General features: G+C 42.2%; 1 protein-coding gene across 11 annotated transcripts in view; it reads right to left on the reverse strand.

Moving 5' to 3' along the window:
• Positions 1–397: 397 nt before the first annotated feature.
• rps6kl1 (ribosomal protein S6 kinase-like 1) overlaps positions 398–26,376 on the reverse strand; it is a 60,198-nt gene continuing 34,219 nt past the window's right edge. For 10 of the 11 annotated variants that reach the window (XM_068038676.1, XM_068038679.1, XM_068038674.1 and 7 more), the window contains 6 exons: positions 25,388–25,520; positions 18,361–19,884; positions 18,143–18,232; positions 10,689–10,771; positions 7,849–7,944; positions 398–5,797 (listed from right to left, as the gene is read on the reverse strand). In XM_068038676.1, the coding sequence (XP_067894777.1) occupies positions 5,681–5,797; positions 7,849–7,944; positions 10,689–10,771; positions 18,143–18,232; positions 18,361–19,884; positions 25,388–25,520 (2,043 nt within the window). In that variant the 3' untranslated portion in view covers positions 398–5,680. The remainder of the gene's footprint in view (positions 5,798–7,848; positions 7,945–10,688; positions 10,772–18,142; positions 18,233–18,360; positions 19,885–25,387; positions 25,521–26,376) is intronic. The other variant, XM_068038680.1, reaches the window with a different exon arrangement.

The following is a 26,376-nucleotide window of genomic DNA, read 5'->3' on the forward strand; positions in this document are numbered from 1 at the left end:
AGGAAGTTATGAGTACTTGGAAGGTTATCAGTTGATAAGAAAGTCAACATAGATCTGTAAAGGGTAGATCACGTCTGATGCATCAAACCTCAAAGGCCCTGGATTAGGAGGGGCAAAATCAGCCATGATTCCCTTGCCTGATTGCATAACTTGGGACTCCCACTGAAAGTTCTTGCGTGTACAGGTTTTCAGTTGGGTGTAGTGGCTTTCATGGTTACATAGCCTATTGCTACTCAATCAAGGATCGCAAATAAACAATGGTCACTTGGGCAACTGATGCCCGGGGAACTGTTCTCCAATGAAGAGTCAATACTTTCAAGAAAGAAGAGAAAACTGTCAAGAAAAGATCTATTATTTTATATCATGTACAAGATATAAGTTAATATAGTTATCTCATGTTTTGCATGCATTGGACAAAGTGCCAACTTGAAAGTGTACATCACACTTGCACCTGATTGGCTGTATATAATTCGTAAAATAGTAAATCACAACTTATTAAAAAAGTATATAAAAAAGATAGTTTCTTCATGCCAATTTACAAGCAGTTGTCAATTTACAAATATCCCTCAGCAACAGCAATTAGTTTTTGTCATCTTAATGGGACACCATCAACACAAAAAAACTAGCAAGAGTATTACATGGTGTGGTACATGGTTAACATGCCTGTCACTCAAACAGGATAACTTTCAATGGATGAGCCAACAATGGGCATTCTGCTAAAATATAGAACAAAAAAGTGGAAGAGGAAGATGCAGTTAACACAACTAATGTCTGCTCTCAACTGCAGGTAGGTTGACTGCCTCTTAACCAGAGGGTATCCATTAAACTATTTACCTAGCGCAGTGCTGTTTAACTCTTTCTCATCCATGAGTTTTCTGTAGTGGCCATCTACTTCCCAGAGCGATACACTGCCAACATTATAAATAATTTTGATACTCAGAAAGAGATGAGGCACACTTTACTATGATGCAAAACATGAAACCATTACAGCAGACATCATATCACGGCAGACATGGGACACAACACGGAGAAATGCGCCATTACTGTACCAGACATTAACTGAATCATTCCCTATTATAGAAGCCGACACCAAGACTTCAGCAGCACAGTACCTGACAAAAACAATTCCCTTGTACCCAGAGCAAACAGCAGATTTACAGGAGATTAATGAGTCCTAGTTTACCAGACAAGAATGAATTGTTATGCTTCATCTGGGATGGACTGTGTGAGATTACAGAAACAAGTAAAAATGTTTTTTAGATCCTGTCCTGGTAGTTTTCTTTTTAAACTGCATGATGGCAGCTGTTTTCACTTGTTTTGAAAAGGAGTCAATAAGAAAACTGGTAGGGTAGCAAAGGATTGCATTAAAGTACCGCTAACAATTCCTTTCATCTGTTCAAATAGTCGACCAAGAATGAGCCAAGTCCCAAAAGGAGCAGGAGGTGCAGCAACTAGCGTGCACCCTTACAGGTGTATGAAATTAACTCTTTTAATGTGTCAGTAACACTAATAGCAGTCACAGTGCAGCTCCCGCTCGACTTGCACACATTTGTATCAAATTGTCTGTTACGACCAGGTGAGAAAGGGGTCCAGAGTTCCCCCTCAGCCTTCACCTGGTCTTACTGTAACACGGTTTAATTTTAAACACAGTTTTCTTTTTTTAGCTCCCCCTTACTGAATCCTTGTTCACTTAATTTCAATTATAGGGCAAAGAAACTAGGAAAACAGATTTTCTTAGGTTTAAAGAAAAAGGGTTGAACTTTATTAAACTTAAAACTCTAGTTTGGTTAATGCCTACAAATACGCGACGTGCCCACGCTAGCAATGCATACATGATACACACATGCAGATAGACAAAAATTAGAAGAAATAAAGTGGAAAAGTTTGAGGCAATATCTTAAGATGGTTTTGGTTACTGTTCTTTGAGCTCACTGTAAAGTCCTTGATTGTAGGTAGGTCTTGCTCAGTACTTTTCTTAAACCTTGTTCAATGTAGGAGACTTTTCTCTCAAAGTTCATGTGTCCTCAGTGGGTCCAGAGGCTAGTGAGAAAGAGATGGGAGCAGACAAGAGAGGTCTTCTCACTTCAGAAGCAAAAAGAGTCTTTTTCTTTCCAAAAACTGTGGCGAATTCAAAAAGCCCTGGACCAACAGATTCGTCATGTAGCCAGCTTGTTTAACCAGTCCTGGCTTTTGTGGATTGCATCACCTTAGCAGTCTCGGGAATGCTCTTCCTTACACCTTCAATGTCTGGTGATCAAAATCCATTGTGGGTTGAATGTGTCAGGGAATGGTCCTTTTGTCTGCACAAGCACCGTCTGTTAGTGTGCAAATGTTTCTCAGCCAGTGTCTGGCAGCCCTTGTAACAGGCCTTCTCTTCCCAGCAAGTTTAAAATCAATGTTCATATGACAAAATTAATATGCCTCATTCTTGGCAGGTGGGGGCCTGCGTGACACCTCCACACCCAGCGGAATGGAATGCGATTTGAGAAAAGCACATTTCATTAAAAAAGGTCGAGAGAGAAAATATAAGATAGAGGAAAAAGCATGTGTCTCTCAGTCATTCCCATTCATTCAGAAATCCTAAGACTTATTACAGCCTGTCTTTTCCTGGCAGCAGTGTTGCTTTAAACTGCCCTTTTTTGGTATCCCAATAAACATGTGGTTCTTTGGGGAAGTTTTTCTTCAGTTTGCCCATTTCCATGACTGCCTAGGGTCTTTGTTCCTGTTGAGGTCTGCAAAGGTTGGGGTGGGGGGAGAGAGAGAATTAGATTTAATTAGCCCCAAGTTGGAATTTTTTTTCCTCAGGAGAATCAGTAGTGGGCGGGTTCATCGTAAAATCTCTCAGTGCTTTGCCGAGTCATACAAAGGCTTTTGACTGGAGGGGATGGGTGGTTCTCTTTTTTTCCTGTCTGCTGCGGGTGGGGGGGGGGGGGGGGAGAGGAAAAGAAGATTCTTTGCTGATCTCCCCTGTGTCCTCTAGGACACTCCTGCCTGCAGGTATTTGTGCAGACTCTACTGCATTCCCCTGTGGCATTTCAACTGGGTGAGGAATCACCCTCACAGTTTTTCTGCCCCCTAGGAGGTCTTTCTTTGTTTCTGCAGGTTCCTGTAAATGCTGTTAGCAACTCTGGGTGTTACTTCTAGTGTCTGCATTTACATAGGAGGATGTAGGGTCTAACATTTCAAATTTTTCAGTGTTGGCTGACCGGACAGTAGGGGTTTTATCCGGGATTCCTCCCAGACTTCCTTTAACCTGCCCTCTTGGTCGCTTTTTCCCCTTCCCATTCTAACCTTTAGCCAGCCTGTCCCCTTTTGTTCTCGGCGGGGGCCCCTTACAGTTCACCAGCCCTCTGCTGGAGGGTCTTCCTAACACCAGTACAGGACTTAGGGGTGCAGGTTTCACTGTAGGTTGGTGTTTCCCTTAACCTGGCAGATGTGGCAACTCCTGCGGTACTCCATCACATCTTCGTGGAGTTTTGGCCAGTCAAACTTCTATCTTATGCGGGCTTTGGTTTTTCGTATACCGGCATGTACAGCCATTGCAATCTCATGGGCCATTCTTACTATTTCTCTCTGGTACCTCTGCGGCACCACTAACTGGTGAACCACTCCTTGCTCTCAGGTCTGTGAAGCGAACTCCATTTCCTCATCAGTACCTCATTCTTTAAATAGTAGCGATCAGGGACTCCCTCTGCTTCAATTTCAGACTGGCCAGCCTGTGCTAACTCTCAATACTGGATCAGCTCGCTGACCCTCAGCTAGGGAAGATTTATTTAACTCATTCCCTGGGTCTCCTAACTTTCTGAAGAAAGTCTCAGATAGACAGACCTCTTGGTCATCTGCCTGCAGTGCCAATTAAGTCTCCTCTGGGGGAGCTGGTTTGATCATGGCCTCACTCATTACACATTCAGGGAAACTGCAGGGGACCGTCTCCTGCCACTGCCCTGTCTCTCGGACCTCCTGCGGTCTTTCTTTTTCTATTGGGGGCGGGCTACCACCTTCACCGCCGCCAGATCATTACCTAGGAACAGGTCAACCCTGTCCACAGGCAAACTAGGGACAATCCCTACGGTCAAAAGTCCCAGGTACACCCGGTATACAGGTACAGGCATACACTGCCCTCCAATACCATTCACCACCATTCTGGCATTCACTGCACTCTCTAGGAGAAAGGTCAGACCTTTTCCCAGTAAAAGGAATCTAGCGGCCCGTGTACTAGGGCTTGCTTTCCCCACTCGAGGCGTATGGGGCTACTTTCCCTTCAAACACAAAACCCTGATAACCATCAGGAATCCTATTACATTTTCCTGCACTTGCAGCCATAACCTTCCTGGGTTGCACTCTTACTGCAGTTAAAGCTACAGCTGTGCTTTCCATCAGGATCCCTTCTTCACTGAACAGGCGTGCCCTGATTCATGCTACAGGTTTTTCCCTTTAGTTTCCAGCAGTCAGCCTTTAGATGACCTGCCTTATTACAATGGAAGCACACAGGTCTCTGGGTCTCACTCCTGCTCACACCTTCATGCTTTTGGTTAAAAGATTCTGAAAGGTATTTAAAAAGAAAACAAAACAGCTTGGCGGCAAGGACTTTTGGAGACTCAATATGCGATATCATGTGGTAATGGAGCATGGATACCTAACCATGAGCCTCTTCTCACCCCTTAAGATCTGAATGCCTGATCTCAGGCACGCAACAGTCTGACACTTCCCCACGTGACAGGAGGGAAAAAATAAGGGGCCACCTGACAGAAGATTTCATACTGGTGGAAGCCTCCAGGTAATCAAACCACAAACGTAATTTTTAAAAATTACTTAAAAAAAAAGACCCCAAAACATGCAAGTGCATTTTCTTTTGATGGAGAAAATCCCATCTTCTCTTCCCATGAATTCTGGCTTTTGTGACTTCAAGGAGCAACAAAAATACAGAAATTCAAGACAGATTGTATGAATTGGGCGAGTCTGGATTGCAAGTGAACCAGAACCATAACAACTTCCAAACATTTCTGATACAATCAATCAATGGACATTCTGAAGCATGTGGTTCATTTTCTTACCCATTTATCACCAAATACACTGGCACATTGCTCACATTCAGGGAAGGACAATAGTTTGGGACTGCCAGCCTTGCCAGTAATGGGGAAAGGGCATGCTGAGGAGAAGCAGAAAACTCAGTCATTAGGGGAATGGAATTGGGAGCTGCTACACCGAGATGGCAGGGAGAAAGATTAAGAGATGGGCTTGGAAAAGTGAGAATTGAGAAAAAGAGGAAGTGATCCCCTTACGGAAGAGGAGGAACTGCTTGGCTAGTGAAGGGCTATTTAATCAGCCACAGATATTATTTCCAAGTACATCCCATCACAAAGATGTTTGTATAATTAATGTCATTTGTTCAAGGTTAAAGACTTCACTGAACATCCTGTCCCGTCTCGTTGGTTCTCTGCCAATGGGACCCATGATCAGCTTTAGTGTTGCTTTAACTGGCTTAAACATGCGCAGGTAGAGTTCCAGTCTTTGTGGCAATTTGCCATGTTCTGTTGGTGCTCTTTGCTCATGGTCGCTGCAATTGTTTGTGGGTCAGTATAATTGCATGAGTTCCCATATCTGCTTGGTCCACTCCATTCTCCATCCCAGCTGCTGTCGCTAGTCATTAGGTCAGGCAAGGTATGTCCTGCAACATGCCTCATCTATAGCCATTCAGCTTGTTCCAGTGCACAGAGCTGAAAAAAGAGTGAGATTTTATCTCCTGTGCTCCATTCTCCCCTGAGCCGAGTCGGCAGCGATAATCCCACTGCAACAACTGGGAGAGAAAAGAAATGAATCTGGTTAATATAGGCATTTTTTAACGCTTGAAAACAGAAAGGAAAAAAAACACTGCTGGGAAATGGACTATTAGCAGTGTTGAGTGACAACCTCAACACTCCTAGGTATGGTGCACCAATTCTTAGTTTCCCATATTCTCCCAAGCTCTAACCCAAGAAAGGAATCACATCAGACCTGCTTTCCTTACATTAATGCTCAATTAACCACAATGATGGATTTCATCAGTTTTTACTAGATGGAGTCCTGGATGAGAGGGCTCTTCTGTAAGAAGAGATTGAGTGGTATGGGCCTATGTTCTCTGGAGGTTAGAAGAATGAAAGATGATCTCATTGAGTCATTTTTTTTTTTAAGAAGAGGGCTTGACAGGGTAGTTGCTGTGAGGCTGTTTCCCAGACTGAAGTGTCTAGAACCAGGTGTCATAGTCTCAGAATAAGGTCATTTAGGACTGAGTTGAGGAGAAACGTCTTCAATCAGAGGGTTGTGAATCTTTGGAAATTCCCTACCCCAGAGGGCTGTGGATGCTTAATGGTCAAGTATATTCAAGACTGAGATTGATAGACTCTTGTCAAAGTATATGGGGTAGGGTGGGAAAGTGGAGTTGATGTAGAAGATCAGCATTGATCTTACTGAATAGCACAGCAGGCCTGCATGCTTAGTCCTGCTCCTATTTCTTATGTTCTTCTGTCACGTCACGCAGATAGCTTTGCACTTTATACAGACCTACTGCTATTTGAGCAGGGTGGTTCAGTAGTACCAGTGATCATGATGGACTAGGTGAGATATGTACTTGAAGCGTACTAATTTGCAGGGTTATAGGGAAAACGCTGGGGTGTGGGATTAAATCGGATAGTTCTTTCCATGAGTTGGCGCAGGCACAATGGGCAGAATGGCTTCTTCCTGTGCTGTAAGATTCCAGGATTCCAGTGAGTCCCTGGTTCAAGTCCCAGGTCAAGTTGTCCCTTGAATCCTGTGACTACAGTTGGAATATATTTGTTCAGCTCTACCAGAGACTGGTATTCACATTTCTGGAAAGTTTCCTTCATCTCAGTCCAGCACCATAATAAAAATAAATTGTGATCACAGATAACTGATCCAATAAAGCACCCATTCCTTTGACTGTCCCCCCAGTTCATGAGCAAAGTGTTTTAGGTAACAGATAGACTATGTTGAATACAACTGTTCTAGATCACAGTGACATACTATATCTAGACGCCCTTCATATATAGATCACAGCAATGCTGACTTCAATGGAGGAAAATCTCCATGCTTAGTGCTGTCAATTTATGAAATAGATTCTCACCAATTCAGAGAGAGGTGCTATACAGGTTTGGGATGTGGAAAAAGACAAAGACAAACGTGAATAATGCCTGAACCAGGGTGGTTTGTTCATTGCTACTTTCTGTTTAGGCAAACTGGTACTTTAGATCACTTTAGACTAGATCAAAAGCACAATATTGTTCTGGTTCACTTTACAACAACGTGTCAACTTTGGTCAATTGGTAGCACTCTCGACTTGGAATCAGTAGATTGTCAGGAGAGTGTCCAGGTTGACACTTCAGTGCAAAAGTGGAGAGTGCTACACCGTCACAGATGCTGAATTCAGGAAGAGATGTTAAACTAAGGTCCTGTTAGGGTGGACTCAAAGGATTGCTTGGCACTATATGGAGAGTAGCGAGCTTTCTTTGTGTTCTAGACAACATTCTTCCCTCAATCAATGATACCCAAAACAGATAATCTCATTTGCTACTTGTGGGACCATGACATGTTCAAACTACCTGCTGCATTTGCCTATAAAATCTTGACTACGCTTAGTTCTTCAGTGCATCTAAAGCACAGACATCCTGATAAGGTGCTATATGAATGGATGTAGTCAATTTGTACATCAAAAGTGCTGTTATTCCAGATCAAGTTATGCCAGATGGAAATGAAACATTGTTACCCTTGATCGACTTATCCCAAATGGACATCCAAATTCTGTCCAGAGAAAGTCTCATGTACACAGCACAAACAGCTAATTAGTATCCTCACCTGTTGGAGAAGTGACACTGCTGCAGGACTGAGATGGTCGGAGAGTCGGAGCTGGGTGTGAGGATGGATTCTGGAGGGGTAGCACTGAGACAGGGTCTGGGACACACAGAAAGATACAGAACATAAATGCACAATGATGGGGATCACACAATTCCGGGTCAACAGTATTTTAGATTTTATTTCCTCATCGAGGAAAAATCTTTTGATAACCATTTAACTTTAAAAAGTTCAATGTTAAGATTATCACATGTACCTAAACTTCTCGGGCATTTGATGAGTTCCACATTAAAGTTCAGCTCAAAGCCGTGGGGATTCAGGCTTTGCAGTGGATCAGGAATTGACTGAAGGGTAGAAAACAAATGGGCAGAGGAGTCATGCCAGGGTGAGCACCATTCAGTGGGGTATCCAAAGGTTCAATGTCAAGGCCACTATTGTTTCTAATCGAGATCAAATGGACTTGGATTCATAAGACAACCCATTGCAAATTAGTCAACTTTGCAGATAAGCTGCAGTGACACTGAAGAACGAGTTAAACAAAATATGCAAGTGGACAGAAGAATGGCAAATTAAGTTTACTGCTTACAAATGAATGCAAGAAGAAATAGGAACAGTACTCCATAAATGGTATTTGAATAGATTAAGGATGAACTGGAAAGTGACTAAGATGTCTTAGTTGACTTGACATACTACAAATTCAACAATACAGAGCAGCCACATTAACCAAGTCAACTAAAACAAGCCTGTGAAAGTTGTGACTAACTGAACAGTGCTCTGGTCAAACTGCACTCAGGTAATGCGTCCAGTTCTGGTCAGCAAGATACAAGGGAAACATTCAGGGTCTGGAACAGTCGAAGAACCACAATGCTGAGCAGGAGCTAGCAGAAAGACTGGGGAAGCTTGGGCTTTTGAGCCTCAAAAGGAGGTATCAGGAGAAGTAACCTTATCGACAAGATAATTATGGGAATGGAAAGGGGTAAAGCCCGAATGTTACTAAAATGACATTTTGAGTAGAAGGGGGACAGATTCAAAACTAGTAAAAAGATAAATTGAGGACTGGTATCAGAATATTCTTTAGAGAAAGGAGATCAACAACAAATTGATCAGAGGTAGTGCAGAGGAGGTGAAGACTCTGGAATCATTTCAGGAACAATTATTTGCAGCAATGGCGTTGGGAGGCAGGGGTAAAGGACTGAAGGGACTTTCTCAATGGAAAAGGATCAAGTAAATGGCCTTCCTCATCCAAGATTACCTTGTGACCAATTCAGGTTTAGCTGTAAATGCCCCGAGTGTTGTATAGTCTGATCTCACCTGGTATCAGGGCTCAGAACAATGGAAATGTACTCCGTAAAAGAGCAGTCAACACCTCCAGAGCAAGATGGGTGGGGAGGCTTTTAAGGGAGCAACAACTGTTTCACACTGCTACTATGCAGTAGCAACACAAGTGGTATTTTCCACTAACAGGATGCTGCCGTCAAGCCAAAAAGACGTTCTGCCTACCACGCAAATGAGTAATGTGATATACGAATTCCAGTTCCAGTGCAATGCCAGGTATGTAGGCCATATGGCCCAACAACTGGCGGATCGTATCAAACAGCACGTCCCTTCGGCTGTTCGCAATAGGCAGAGTACTGACCGTACTCAACTAGCCTGTACTTGCGAAACTCAGAACACAATGTTTAATATAAAAACAAGAAATGCTGGAACCACTCAGCAGGTCTGGCAGCATCTGTGGAAAGAGAAGCAGAGTTAACGTTTCGGAATTCTCCGAAGAAGGGTCACTGACCCGAAACGTTAACTCTGCTTCTCTTTCCACAGATGCTGCCAGACCTGCTGAGTGGTTCCAGCATTTCTTGTTTTTGTTTCAGATTTCCAGCATCTGCAGTGTTTTGCTTTTACACAATGTTTAATGTTAGATGTGATTCCCTGACTGGACAACACTTACTGAACAATCCCAAGTGTACTAAGAATTACACTAACAACCAATTTAAGATCAGTCAGACTCTCAACATGGCTCACTTATGCTTGCTACACATATTCATACACAGGGACCTGTCCTCTGCAGGCATGGCTAGGCATTGCACCTTTTTGAATTTAAACAAAAGCGTGGGGGACAACAGTTCCCTGGTGTATTCTCCATAGCAACGCCTTGACCAGAGTCAACTTTCCAACCAATCAGCACCCTTTTCTCATGCAGTATAAGTTGTTGCTCCCTTTGAAATTTGGCATTCTTGCATCTGTTCTGATGAGTGCAAGACAAAAAGCTTCAACAGCATGTCTCTTTTCTCAGCAATACACAAATTCTTTGTTACCAAGCGACTACAAAAATTCTCAGATGGACAAGGGCAGCAGATGCACGAGAACATCAGCACCTACAAGTTCCACTCCAAGCCACACACCATCCTAACGTGGAACTGTATCGCCGCTCCTTCACTGTCACTGGGTCGAAATCCTGGAACTCCCTTCCTAACAGCACTGTGGGTGTACCTACACCACATGGACTGCAATTCTGGATGAACAATATGGGCGTCGGTGACGTCCATATCGAATGAAGGAATGAAAAAAGATGCTACATGGCTCAGACATCAGAGGGAAAAAAAAATAGGGAAAAGAGAAATAAAAGACACTAAGTATAAATTCCAATTCATGGAGCACTTAATTTAAACTTTATTCAACCTGAGTAGACTCCTTACTCATGAAATGTAGATCAAATGCTTCAACCTATCATAACAATTTGTCCTCGTCAATGCACCTACCCACATATATACAACCATTATAAATCTGAAGATAAAGCAGATATAACAAAAGATCAGGATGTCATAAAAGGCTCAACAAGAAGTTACCATGCCAGTTAGAAGTTCGAACAACAAAGCTCCAAGGCTCCACCAGTCACAGGCCTCTGTTACTTCTCCAGCTCCACCAACCTCTGCCAAAATCAAAACAAACATTTACAAATTAAGAATGTTGATCTCAAATCGATTTTGATTTTAATGCTCCATATTTTAATTTTTTCTTAAGCAGTGTATTTGGGAGTTGACAGCAGTGTAGGGTCAATTCTCCTTTTAGCTATTATTCATCTGGTAGTACTCTTTCCTCGGAGTAAAAGGTATTTAAGGCTAATACAAAAGCAAAATACTGCAGATGCTGGAAATCTGAAACAAAAACACAAAATGCTGGACCTACTCAGGAGGTCCGACAGCATCTGTGGAGTGAGAAAGAGAGAGTTAACTTTGCAGGTCATGATCTTTCATCAGAACTATATAAGGCTATCTTACCCATCTTCATTCACCCACCCAAAACAGCCCTACATTACCCTACTGTTGCATCCAATTGTTTTGTTAAACGATTTCAGGGTTTTCGCCTCTACTTGGTGGATCACTCTGTGAAAAGCTTCCGGATACAAGTCCTCAAATTACCTTTTACTAGCTTGAACCCGTGTCCCCTTTCCCTACTCACAAATTAACTTCTTTGCTGATGTTTACTCCATGCACCTTTGGAAGATCACCTGTCCGATGCCGCTTTTCTCCATGTGGAAAAATTCAGAGTGTCCAGTCTTTCTTCATAACTCAAGGACTCCGATGTTGGTGATTTGCCCCATGGCCCAACTTTACAGTGAACGCCTCCCACTGTTTCTCAGTGGCCAAATAAAAACACAGCACTCAAATGTATCCTGACCAGAGCACTGTACAGGTTTAAACACAACATTGTCTGACATGTTTTCTACCGTTTTGCTAATGTAGTTCAACATTCTAATAGCTTTGCTTATTGCTGCTCTGCTTTCATTGGGCAGAGAGTGTCGAGTTTAACAAGATTCCAAGGTCTCTTTCAACCTCATCCTCAGCTCTTAGTACTTGCGTTCCCCATTTATTCATCCTATTTCACATTTATCTCCATTAAATTTAATCTGCCATTGTCCGGTGCACTCACACACTTTGTTTAATGCATGGGTATTGTCTGAAAATTTGACCAGTTTTCAGAGTGTCCGAATCCAATATAAATTGAAATCAGTAGTGGTCCTAACAACTGTACCTTGGGGTACCCCACTCAGCACCTCTCTTCCCAGCTTCCACAATTAATCCTTCGAGCAGTACTCATTTTCTGCCATAAGGTTATTTCTTCCACATTCCTAATTTTACCCTAAACCTCCACAGCTTTGAGCTTCACTACCAGCTTTTCACATGGCACTTTATTAAATCAAAAAGGTCATAGATTCAAGCCCCATTCAAGGATTTCCGCACATAATCTAGACTAACAAACTGACAATGCAGCACTCCTTCAAGAACTGCACTGGAGTTGCAACATCAGATATGATGTTAAACCAAGGCCTCGTTTATACGTTTGTGAATTTATAGAGTCAGAGAAGGAGGCCATCTGGCCCATCAATTCCATGCCAGCTCTCCAGGGAACCATCCAGTTCGTCCCTCTTCCCCGCTCAAGCCCTGCAGTCCTGCAAGTTGATTTTCTTCAAGTGCCCAATTTCCTTTGGAAGTCTGATTGTCTCTGCTTCCACCACCCTTGTGGGCAGCGGGTTCCACGTCATTACCACCTGCTGCATAAAAAAAGTTCTTCCTCATATTTCCCCTGCATCTCTTCCCAATACCTTCAACCTGTGTCCCCTAGTCCTTGTACCATTAGTTAATGGGAACAGTTTTCCTTGTCTAACTTATCTAAGCCAGTGTCATAATTTTATACACTTCTATTAAATCTCCCCTCAGTGTCCTTTGCTCTAAGGAAAACAACCCCAGCTTTTCCAACATAACCTTGCAACTAAAATCCCCCATCCCTGGAATCATTCTGGTAAATCTCCTCTGCACCCTCTCAAGGACCCTCACATTCTTCCTAATGTGTGACCAGAAAGGGACACAATACTCCAGTTGGGGCCTAACCAGAACTTTATAAAGGTTCAGGATAACTTCCCTGCTTTTATGTTCAATGCCTCTATTTATGAAGCTCAAGATCCTATATGCTTTACTAACCACTCCCCAGCACTGACCCTTGGGGAATACCAATGTCCATCATCCTTCCATCTGAAAAACAACCATTTACTATGACTCGCTGTTTTTTGTACTTCAGCCAATTTTTAGAATCCAATTGGACATTGCACAAGCCTCAGTTTTTTTTAAACCAGCCTTTTATATGGCACTTCATCAAACGCTTTCTTAAAATCCATAAAAACATCTATTGCATATCCTTCATCAACCGTCTCTGTTACTTCATTAGAAAATTCAATTAGCTTAATCAAGCATGATCTCCCTTTTACAAATCCATGCTGGCTATCCTTAACTAACTCAAACCTCTCCAAGTATCTGTTGGTTTTTTTCCCTGATTATTGTTTCTAAATCTTTACCCACCACTGATGTTAAACTAACTGGCCTGTAGTTGCTAGGACTGTCCTTACACCCTTTGAATAAATAAGGATGCCATATTTGCCACTCTCCAATCCTCTGGCACCTCCCCCGTATCCAGGGAAGATTGGAAGATTATATCAAGCCTTTCCACTATCTCCACTCCAACTTTCTTTAGCAACCTGGGATGCAAGCCATCTGGACCAGGTGACTTATCTACCTCAAGCATAGCCAGCCTTTCCAGTACCACCACCTCCTCAATTTTTATCTTTTCCATTGCCTGTGTTCTCTCTGCTTCTGCTGATATTTTGTCAGTTTCCATTTCCTTGGTGAACACTGATAAAAAGTACTCATTCAGTATATTAGCCTTGCCCGACATCTCTAAGCATATATTACCTTCCTGGTCCCTAATAGGCTCCACTCCACCTCTTACTACCCGCTTACTGTATACATGCCAGTAGAAGATTTTTGGGTTCCCTTTTATGTTGACTACCATTCTATTCTCATGTTCTCTTTGCCAATCTTATTTTCCTCTTCACTTCCTCTATCAACTTTATACGGCCTGGTTCTCACTTGAATTCACCTGACATTCATCATACACCCTCTTTTTTTTGTTTCATCAAAATCTCTATCTCTCTCGTCATCCAAGGAGCCCTGTTTTTGGCTTCTTTACCTTTTGCCCTTGTTGGAATATACTAACCCGTACCCAAAACATCTCTTCCTTAAAGATAACACATTGTTCTGATACAGCACTTCCGGGTCAGTCTTTAGTTCCATTTTACCCTGGCTGGATACCTTCTCCTCACGTTGAAATTAGCCTCTCCCAATCCAAATGTTCTACCTTATTTTATTCCTTGCTTTTCTGCATTACTGGTCTGAACCTTATGATACAATGATCACTCTTATCCAAATGCTCCCTAAAAAACACTTGGTCCACCCCATTTCCCAGCACCAGATCCAGCAATGCCTCCTTTCTATTGGGCTGAGAACATACTAATCAAGGAAGTTCTCCTGAACACATTTCAGAAATTCTTCCCCTTCCTTACTCTTTGCTCTAAAATTATCCCAATCAATATTTGGATAATTAATTGGCAGTTAATTGGCCACCTAAGGGCCTTGATTGGCCTGGGGCATGCAGACCATTTCTTGCTGCTCCGCATAAAATTGCAGCAGGGTCGGGAACATGTCGGGAACAGCCCCCCTGCCTCCCACTCAATTTTACACCCGCCCCCCACCCTGCTGCCAGCCCACTCGTTGCAGTCTGTAAAATTCCACCTGTTGACTCTGCTTCCCTCTCCACAGATACTGCCAGAGTTGCTGAGTATTTCCAGCACTTTTTGTTTTTATATTCCTGACAGTGCTAGATACACAGAGCTATTAACTCTAATCCCTTGGTATGTTCTTTTCCCAAAGTCTTCCTCTTCCAATGTTTATCTAATTTGCTCTCAAATATTGACTCTCAGCTCCAATAGACACTTTTGTCATATCCTAAATATCCTTTTACATGAAAAAAATTCTATGCTCTTAGTACTAATTCCAAATTTATGCCCCCAGGTACAAATTCACTGACTAATGGAAATAGTCTTTTGCTACTTACCCTCTCCAACCTTTGAGCACCTCAACCAACCCCACCCCTCCCATAATCTTCGCTGTTGTAATCAATATAGTTCTGATTTTTCTTAAGTCTCTCATCTTTATACCCTTGCATCCCTGGAATAATCCTTGTGAAATTAATGTTGCATCTTTTCAATAACGGTTATCTTTTCTATAAAGAGATCCCCAAAGCTGCACATGGTATTACAGCTGTACCTAAAACTGACTTATACAGATTCATAAGCTCCCTGCTTTTACTTTTAATACCCATGTATTTAAAACCCAGAATCTTATTTGCTCCTTCGAGAGAAAAAATGAACAGGCTTGCACTTATAATACCCTTCATTTCCTCACAATGGCCCAAATCTCTTTTTCAAAAAAAATATTCTTTCATTGGATGCCAGTATCGCTGGCAAGGCCAGCATTTGTTGCCCATCCCTAAATATCCTCGAGAAGATGGTGATGAATTGCCTTCTTGAACTGCTGTAGTCCACCCAGGGAAGGTACACCCACAGTGCTGTTAGGAAAGGAGTTCCAAATTTTTGACCCAGCGACATGGAAGGAATGGTGAAATATTTCCAAGTCAGGATGGTGTGTGGCTTGGAGGGGAACTTGCAGGTGGTGGCGTTCCCATGCATCTGCTGCCCTTGCTCTTCTATGTGGTAGAAGTCGTGCTTTGGAAAGGGCTGTTGAAGGAGGCATGGCGAGTTTCTGCAGTACATCTTGTAGATGGTACACACTGCTGCCAATGTGCACTGGTGGTGGAGGGAGTGAATGTTTGAGGTGGTGGATGGTGTGCCAATCAAGAGGCTTGCTTTATCCTGGATGGTGTTGAGATTCTTGAGTGTTGTAGTAGCTATGCTCATCCAGGCAAGTGGAGAGCCTTCCATCACACTCCTAACTTGTGCCTTGTAGATGGTGGACAGGCTTTCGGGAGTCAGGAGGCGAGTTACTCACCACAGAATTCCCAGTCTCTGACCTGCTCTTGAACCAATAAGCATTTATACACCTGGTCCAGTTAAGTTTCTGGTCAATGCTAACACCCAGGATGTTGATGGTGGGAGATTCAGCGATGATAATGCCACTGAATGTCAAGGGGAGATTGCTAGATTCTCATTTGTTGGAGATGGTCATTGCCTGGCACTTGTGTGGCAGGAATTTTACTTGCCACTTATCAGTCCAAGCCTGATACTGTCCAGGTCTTTCTGCACCTGGACACAGCTGCTTCAGTATCTGAGGTGTCATGAATGATGAACATTGTGCAATCATCAGTGAACATCCCCAATTCTGACCTTATGATAGAAGAAAGGTTATTGACGAAGCAGCTGAAGATGGTTGGGCCTAGGACACTACCCTGAGAAACTTTCTCAGCACCTTGAATGATATCCTGGTGTTGAGATGATTGGACGCCAACAACCACAACCATCTTCCTTTGTGCCAGATATGACTCCAACCAGTGGAGAGCTTTCCCAGAGTCCCACTGACTTCAATTTTTCTAAGGCTCCTTGATGCCACACTGCTGTCAAATGCTGCCTTGACATCAAGGGCAGGCACTCACCTCACCTCAAAGCTAATGAAGAATTTTGAAGTGCAGTCACTGTTTTATAGGTAAATGAGGGTAGCAAGGTTCCACACGTAGCACTGAAATAAAATGACTAGTTAATCTGTTTTGGATTGAGCGATAAATGTTGATCAGGGCACTGCTTTTCTTCAGCCTAGTTTACATGCTGAAGTTCCTGGTGTGCAGCGTGAGATTACCGAGGCACCGGAACAAGTTGACACCTCATTGCTTTTTCTGCTTACAATCTTGTTTTTAAAGATCTGTGTATTTGTACCAGTGGATCCCTCTTTCTATTAAAAAAAAATTGTCAATATTTAGGTTACATTTTCATTTTCCGTTCTTTTGCAGAAATGTTCAGGGCTGGGAGTAAAGAGCAGGAGAATGGGAATTATTAGATAGCTTTTTCAAAGAACCAGCAAGCACAATGCTATGAATGGCTTCTTTCTGTGCTGTACTATTCTATGATTCTATGTACTATTTCAGATTTATCTATATTGTACTCCATTTTCCATTAATCAGAATTGGTAATTCATCTTGAAAAACACAATAATGAATAAGGTACACTTTTGGGATGCAGTTTTAATCACTGGAAAAAGGAATAAATCTGAAAGTTAAAAGCAATTTAACCAAAACAGACCTCTCAGCACTAACTTCAACATCCAGCAGGTGGACATCAGACAGAATGAGGTCAATCCAGAACAATGCTAAAGACTTGCGGGTTGATAAGGTAAATTGGCCATTGTAAATTGCCCCTAGTGTAGGTAGGTGGTAGGTGTAGAATTGAGGGAAGGTGGAGATGGGAGGGGGGAAACGGGATTAATGTAGGATTAGTATAAATGGGTGGTTGATGGTCAGCGCAGACGCGGTGGGCCAAAGGGCCTGTCGTATTTTTTATATATATATATATATATATATACACACACACGCCTTTAACGTAATAAAATGTCCTAAGGCACTTTACATTAGAGTTATAAAGCAAATTAGATAAGGATAAGGCAATATTAGGGAAGATGGCCAAAAGCTTGGCCAAAGGAGGTAGGTTTTAAGGAGCGTCTCAAAGGAAGAAAGAGGTAGAGAGTTGGAGGGGTTTAGGGTGGGCACTCCAGAGCCCAGGCAGCTGAAGGCACAGCCACGAATGGTGGAGTGATTAAAATCGGGGATGCTCAAGAGGCCAGAATCAAATAAGCACAGATATCTGGGTGGGTTGTCGGCCACAGATTAGAGATAGGGAGAGGCGAGGCCATGGAGCGACTTGAAAACAACGAGAACTTTACAATCAAGACATTGCTTGAATGGGAGTCAATGTAAGTCAGTGAGCACAGGGGTGATAGGTGACCCTCCCTCCAGATTAGTTGACCAGTAAACTAATTAGGGGTCACTTCCCAAGTTGTCCAATTTTCTTGCCCCCTTGCCCAAATATCCATTCTTAACCATTTTATAGTGCAAGTGTTGGCAGGCTGTTCATGCATGAGAGCCATCACAGGCAGCCTGGTCTAGGTCTCATCTGGCAATCATTTACATGTATTTCAAACAGCAGTCACATAATAAATAGGAGCAAAGAACCAGGACTTTAACGTCCCAAAAGCACAGCTCAGATCAGCTAACCCAGGCTAAGTAGTGAATTTAGAACCTTTGGAGATCTGTATGTCTCAGTAAATGTAATGCAATTACCAAATGAGTTAATCAACAACTTGCATTTATATAGCACCTTTAACGTAGTAATGTCCCAAGGTGCTTCACCAGGAAATCCAGTGCACCCCCTGGATTCAGTTTTGTACTCCAAAACCCCAGCCATTACCTGGTGCACAATACATATCCTCTATGGCTTTAGGGCTACACTGAACTTCAACTTCGCTCCACTGGCCAAAGTACGTGAGGCAAATATGACCTGTTAAGGCAGAAAACAGAAGAATTTCTAGTCAATACAGCACTACAACTTTCAATCCTGTATGACAGAAGCAGCATTATTTGAGAAATACCAGTGTAAATATTTCCTCCCCTTTTCTGCCCTCTCACCTGCACTATCCACAAGTATATTTCTTGGGTTTAGATCCAGACATATAATTCCCTGTTGATGTAGGCTTTCTAAGGCGAGAACCATCTCAGCCACCCAGATTCTAACTTGATCCTCAGACAGACCGAAGGAGCTCTGGCTTGGGATGGGCAGTTCAGCTTTCGGATGCGGAGGTGAAACAGAAGAAGACTCCCCATCTTCTGCTTTGTAGGGAGCTGAAGACTCCGAATTCCTGTTAGAGGAGCTTTCATTCTCAGCCCTGCAAAACCTGTCTTTGCTCGAAATGGCTCTGGAGTCACAGTCCTCGTGGCCGCAGCAAGTTTTGGAGACTGGAACCTGGTTCGGAAGTTTAAGCTGATGGTCAATCCTCGCAGGACATTCATCTTCATAGTTCAATACTTCCACTTTATTAGTTGAGACACCTTTTGATTTTAATGACTTTGTTGGAGGCTCAATTACAGTTAAAGATGATACCAAATGTACATTAGGTTGCTGTACACTCACTGAAGTCTTCTGCTCTGACTGGCCCTTTCCCAAGACAGTGACAGTTGTATTTCTCACAGGCATGGCAGACGATGATCCTACAAGGACTAGTTCAGAATTATCCATAACACAACTGACTTTGCTACTGTTTTCAATTGTATCCAAAGGATTCACTGTAATTTGGTATGAACCCTTTTGACCCTGCCTTCGGTTAGCCTTCAAGTTTAAGCTGGTGGCTCTAACAGGACTTCTAATTGGGCTAGTTCCATGCCGAGATTCCGCTTTGACCAACAAGGCTTTTTCTTTCAACAAATCTGAAGCTGCTTGGCTTTGGTGAGTTTTTGATAACTTTGGGCTCAATGTTTTACTGGAGCCTTCCGTTTCTGAAAAACAATCACGCGACCGTAAAATCTTACTCTCATAGAGAATCTGACTCTTTTCACGCTGAAGGTCTTTTTGCATCAAACGGTCCACAGTTATGGTCATTATGTGGTTCGCAGTTTTACTACTGTTTTGAGTTAACTCAGCGTTCTTTTCTGAAAATAAGGCAGCGAGATCAAAGGTTACATCATTACTGTATGCCGGGTGTGCCACCTTCAAACTCGTCCCCTCATTATACCTGCTCAATTCATTCAATGTTATGCAACCTTTTGAAATTCCATTATTTCCCTGCCAAATGTTTGCCTTGTTCACACTTTCCTTCTGTGTATTTAGTTGGTCTGTGCCATTTATGTGGTGTGCTGACTGGTCATACACAAGTCCTTCTTGTGGCCTCAATTGTGGGTCACTGATACCATCAGTGCTGTACCAGTACTTTTTGTCGCATTCCTTATTTGTTCCATGCTTGGTCTCTCTTTGCCAGTCCCTCTTGCTGTTGGGTGCAAGTATGGAATTGTCATTACACATGAATGAGAGAGAGGGTGCGGTGTAGCTGTTCTTTAGTTTAATGGTTTTATGATGTGGACTGGAGCATTCCGGGAATTCCATACCTTTTTCTGTGACGGACAGACGAAATTGGCGCAGTTGAGACCAGAGCTTCCCTGCTGAAGACGAAGGAAAACAAACAATGTGACTCAAGCGTTACATGTTGTTTTAGAGAAATATGCCAAAGATTTCTACAGTAGCTCCACCAGTGCAAAGCAGTAAGCAAAGCCAAAAATGATTAAAGCCATTACCCAGCCGTGGCTCAGTGGATAGCACTCTTACCCAAGTCAAAAGGTGTGAGTTCAAGTCATACTCCAGAGTCTTGAGCACAAAACCCAGGCTGACACTCCAGTGCAGAACCGAGGGACTGCTCCATTGCCAGACATAAAACCAAGACTACATCTGCTCTCAGGTGGGCACAAAAGATCCCAGGACGCTATTTCGAAGAAGAATAAGAAAGTCTTCCCTGCCATCAAGGCCAACAATTATCCCTCAACCAACAACACTGAAACAGATTCACATTGTTATTTGTGGAGCTTGCTATGCGTAAATTGGCTTTCATGATTCCGAATATAAAATGAAAACAAAGTGCTGGAAATACTCAGCAGGTCTGGCAGCATCCGTGGAGAGAGATACAGAGTTAACGGTTCAGGACAGTGACCTTTGTTATGACATTGCTTCCGTTTCTTTTGTAAAATATGTTTTAAAGCACCTATAGTTGAATTCTGGACATTGAGTCATCTGGAGATTGCTGAACTTTGTGGGGTTTTTAAAAAAAAAAATCAACAGAAGGTTTAACTAGTAAACAAGTATGACTGGAAGGCATCTGTTTTCAAGTAAAAACAGCAGGATTATGCTTGTGACTTTGAAAGGATGTTTGCAAAAGAATGACAGGTCAAGATTTATAGATATCACAGGACTTACTGCTGAACAGTTTTAGTTTCACTTTGAAGAGTTTTTTAAAAAAAAGCCAGTTGGTGTTTGGCCAAAAAACAGAAGGTGTTGCTGCATGCCTGCCAGGAGAAGACAGCTGATACCTTTCTCTTTTTGAAGAATGCCTGCATCTTTAGAGACATCCTGCATCAATTTTTACCACTTCTTCCTGTATTTGAAGAAACCTTTACTGCGACATTGCTGCTATAAGACCCAAAGAAGATCCTGGTTGTTGCTTCCTGCTGTAAAGCCTGACTGGCAATTTCTGTGCTGCATCTTTAGGAAGCCTACCCAAACTGATAATCAACATCACCTGGAAAGAACTGTTCTAGGAAGATCCCATTGACAGCTGCCTATTCGCCTTTGGGACACCTTGCCAAAACAAAGAACTTCCATACCTTCTTTTCAGCCCAAGTGGAGTTTTTTTTTTATTCCTTCTATTTCTTTTTAACAGCTGTAAACAGAAATCCCTTTATTTCCTGGTTAACCAGTTGTGTATGTGAATGTGCATGAAGGCTAGGATAAGGGGCTTTAATATTTCAATTCACGTGTATGTTTACTTCCTTATTGGTTAAAACTGGTTTTATAAGTTGGTGTGCTTTATTCTGGGGGAAAACAGAGTATCTGATTAAATTTTCCCACTTACCGAAACAGTCAAATATCTGTCGTGACCTGTGGAGAAGTGGGACTGAATTAACAGTGCACACCTCCCACCTCGGTCTTAACACCTTTCATCAGAACTCACAGACCCTGAAACATCAACTGTTTCTCTCTCCACAGATACTGCCCGACCTGCTGAGTATTTCCAACGCTTTCTGTTTTTCGTTCAGATTTCCAGCATCTACAGTATTTTGCTTTTATTGTCGTGATTCCTACATTACAACAGTGGCTACACTTCAAAAGTATTTAACTGATTGCAATTCATTCAGGATGTCCCAAGGTTGCGAAAAGCGCTATGCAAGTCTTTTTCAGATTTGTGTGTGTAAGTGAAACAGCTCTCAAGAGATAGGAAATGATGATTTTTATTTTAAATGCCCATTTGTCCTATTGTGTGCACTGCTTTCAACAGTCCATATACAATTTGCACTCTCATGGTCTCTTCTGGATTACTGCAGATAAAACATTAATCTACATTATTCATAGTTGACTAGTTTCATTCCACAGATGTGACTCAGACTTAACTAAAAGAAAAGAACTTACATTTCTGTAGCATCTTTCACAACCTCAGGATGTCCCAAAGCACTACAGCCAATTAAGTACTTTTTTTTTTTTTTGAAGTGCAGTCCCTGTTATAGCGGAGGAAATGTGGTAGCCAACTTGCACACACCAAGCTCCCACAAACAGCAAAGGGATAAAGACGAGGTAATCTGTTTTAGTGATGTTGTTGAGGGATAAATATTGGCCAGGACGCCAGAGAGCTCACCTATTCTTCAAAATAGTGCCATGGGATCTTCTACATCTGAGAAGGTAAGATTACACAGGATATACAGAACAGAAACAGGCCATTCAGCCCAACCAATCCATGCTGACATTTATGCTCCATTCGAGCCTCCTCCCATCTTTCCTTCCTAATCTAAATCTATCATTGTAACCCTCTATTTCTATTCTCCCTCACATGTTTGTCTAGCTCCCCCTTAAATGCATCTATACTACTCACTTCAACCACTTCCTCTGGTAGCAAGTTCCACATTCTCACCACTCTTGGGGTCAAGAAGTTTCTTTTGAATTCCCTATTGGATTTCTTGCTGACTATCTTATATTGATGGCCTCTAGTTATGCTCTTGCTCACAAGAGGAAACATTCTCTCTGTATCCACTCCATCAAAAGGTTTCGTAATTTTAATCTATTAGGTCACCTTTCTTTTGACAAGAGAAGAGACCCAGTCTCTCAATCCTTTCCTGATATGTATAGCCATGCATTTCTGGTATGATCCTTGTAAATCTTCTCTGCAACCTCTCTATTGTCTATATCCTTTCTATAACATGGCACCAGAACTACATGCAGTACTCTAAGTGTGTCTAACCAAGGTTCAATACAAGTTTAACATGACCTCCCTATTTTTCAATCCCATCCCTCTAGAAATAAAGCCTAGTGCTTGGTTTGCTTTTTTTTCCCCCTGGCCCTTGCTAGCCTGAGGTGCAATTTTTAGTGATTGGTGTATTTGTACTTCGAGATCCCTTTGTTCCTCTATCCCACCTAGACTTGAACCTTCTAAGTAATGTGACTTCCCTATTCTTCCTATCAAAACGTACTACCTCACGTTTATCCATGTTGAATGTCATTTGCGAGTTATTTACCATTCTATAATTTTATTAATATCCTCCTGTTATTTGTTAAATCCTCCGCAGTATTGATTATTCCCCCCAAATTTGGGGTCATCTATAAATTTAGAAAATTGTGTTTTTGTTTCCACAGTCCAAATAGTTAATGTAAATTATGAACAGCAGTGGTTCCAGCACTGATCCTTGTGGAATGCCACTTCCTACCTTCAGCTACTGAATAACTACCCTTTATTCACACTCTCTGCTTTCCGTCTTGAAGCCACCTCGCAATCCGCTCTGCCACTTGTCCCGACTCCATATTCTCTGATCTTATTCATTAGTCTATTATGGGGCACCTTACTGAAGGCCTTTTGAAAATCCAGATAAATTACATCTACAGTATTACCTCCTCAAAAAAATTCAATAATGTTAGTCAAGCAAGATTTTCTCTTTTGAAATCCATGTTGACTATTCATTAGTAAATTTTTTGTTTCTGGATGTTCTTCTATTCTCTCCTTTAGTAGGGATTCCATTATTTTTTCTACCACCGATGTAGACCGGTAAGCTTAACATTTCCCTGGGCATGTTCTGTCCCCCTTCTTAAATATAGGAATTGTTAGCTATCTGGCACTCTGGCACTATACCTTTTCTGATTAATTATTAAATATGTGTAGTAATGCCTCTGCTATCTCTTCACTGGATTCTTTTAAAATACATGGATGCAATCTATCCGGACCAAGAGCTCTATCCTCTTTGAGTTTGACTAGTTTATTCAATACATCCTTCTTTAAAAAAAATTTAAATGCACTTATCTCATTGCTCATCTCATCATTCGATGTCATGCCTATGTGTTCTATCTCCCTGGTAAACACCAACGCAAAATAATTATTTAATATTTCTGCCATTTCGCTATCATTACCTGTGGTATTATCCTGTTCACCCCATAATGGTCCTATTCCCATTCTAGCCTTCCGTTTTTAAAAAAAAAGGATGTGCCTGTAAATTATTTTACTAATTTGTTTTATGTTCCTCGATAAGTTATGCATATTAAACTGATTTTCTTTCTATATGCAAGGTATGTGTTTCTTCCAGTCTGCAGTCAGCCAGTGCGTTTAAAAATTTAAGTTCGGATTTTGGCAAAGCAGGATGTATGTGGAATAGAATCCCATCATGATGGTTACACTGAGCAAATACAGATTGGAGAAAAGCTGATTTTGAGGGGCTGAGAATAGAACTTGGGAAAATAAAATGATGTTTTCCTACTTTTACTTTTCTTATGCGCTCTGATTCATTCCCCATTACTAGATCCAATAGTGAATCTTCCCTTGTTGGTTGTTTAACATACTGGGTTAGAAAGGAGTTCTGTACACATTGTAGGAACTCCATTCGCTTATCCCTTTACCTACCTCTTAATATTAGGGTAGTTGAAACCCCCCATGATTATTATTCTATGTTTTTTTACTCAACTCCCTAATTTGTCTGCATATTTCTTCCTCCGCTAGAGAAAAGTCTAAAAAGGAACAAAACCAGACGGACCACTGATTTGTCTGCTCCAATGCCAATCTGCATGCGGTTCAGGCAATAACCCAGAGATTATTACCCTCTGGGTCCTGCTTTTAAATTGGAACACTCTTTCAGCAGGGGCTCCTCCCAGTTCTTACCTATGTCATTTGTTCCTTGGTTTAACATCCCATCCAAATGAACAGGGAACAGTGTACTACAGTGTATTTGCTCATCTAGGATCATATTTATCCATGTAACCCTTGTCCTCTGCTTAACCAGATATTTGAACAATTTCTTTTTAATGTATTTGCTCAATGTAACCATCATGATGGGATTCTATTCCACACACCTACTGCTTTGCCAGAATCAAACTTAAATTTTTTTTTTTTTTTTTAAACGCACTGGCTGACTGCAGACTGGAGGAAATACATACCTTACATACAGAAAGAAAATCAGTTTAATGTGCAAGACAAAGTTCGATGGGGGGGGGGGGGGGGTGTGCTGGCAGAGACACCTGTATTTGTCACATGCCCAGAGTACAATTTACAGGAATGGCTGTCCCTTTCCATCTGGGAAGGTTAAACCATAAATGAAAAAAAAAAAATGATCATAGATCTACACCCATTTAAAATAAAACATTTTTTCTTTAACTCTCAAGTGTTTCTCTGTAACCCAAGCTCACCCATGTGGAAAGGTAGCATCAGGTAATTCTCCCCAACTCCACTCACTCATTAACTACATCCATAAAGCAAGTTAGTCAGTCAGGACCACACTCCATGTTGGCAATTTTGAACACTGAGCTTTTGGGTCACTAATCGCCTTTGATTTCCCACTCAACAGGATTTAGGTTTTTCCATCACACAATCCTATAAAATTTATCCCTACATCATTCTTTCACCTCAAACTCCTTCAAGCAGATCATTACCTGGTACATGCTCCAGGTGAAGGAAGACTGTGTCATCACTGACATAATACTGCAAGAGTCGCACCATAAACGGAACACCCTGTGGGATAATTGTCTGACGTTCACGGTTCACCAAGCTACATTTGGGCAGGCTCTATAGAGGAGAAAAAAAGAATTTGTTGTATTTGGGTCTCTGTGCCACACACACAATCCATGGCTAAACCACTGATTGGACAATTTGCTCCCAAGCCTCTAAAACCCACTGCTAGAGATGCACGAGAAAGGCCTTGCCAATATTCTCTCCCAATGGCTTCCGCTCTGTGCTTCCCACAATGGCAAATTTAAGCTCTGGAAATCATTGTTCATACATCCCTATAATCCCATCACTCCATCGCACTATGCTGCCTTTTCAAAGTGCAGGTGGCAGCACAGTGGTATACAGTCGGGAGGGAGTTGCCCTGGGAGTCCTCAGCATCGACTCTGGATCCCATGAAGTCTTATGACATCAGGTCAAACACAGGCAAGAAAACCTCCTGCTGATTACTATCCACCGCCCCCCCCCTCAGCTGATGAATCTGTACTCCTCCATGTTGATCACCACTTGCAGGAAGCACTGAGAGTGGCAAGGGTGCAGAATGTACTCTGGTGGGGGACTTCAATGTCCATCACCAAGAGTGGCTCAGTAGCACCACTACTGACCGAGCTGGCCGGGTCCCAAAGACAGAGCTGCTAGACTGGGTCTGCGGCAGGTGGTGAGGGAACCAACAAGAGGGAAAAACATGCTTGACCTCATCCTCACCAATCTGCCATGACAGTATTGGTAGGAGTGACCACTGCATAGTCCTTGTGGAGACGACGTCCCATCTTCACAATGAGGATGCCCTCCTTCATGTTGTGTGGCACTGTGCTAAATGGGATAGATTTCTAACAGATCTAGCAATGCAAAACTGGGCCTCCATGAGGCGTTGTGGACCATTAGCAGTAGCAGAACTGTATTCAACTACTATCTG

The sequence above is a fragment of the Heterodontus francisci genome, chromosome 9 (genome assembly GCF_036365525.1).
Source record: "Heterodontus francisci isolate sHetFra1 chromosome 9, sHetFra1.hap1, whole genome shotgun sequence".
Classification (NCBI taxonomy): Eukaryota; Metazoa; Chordata; class Chondrichthyes; order Heterodontiformes; family Heterodontidae; genus Heterodontus; species Heterodontus francisci.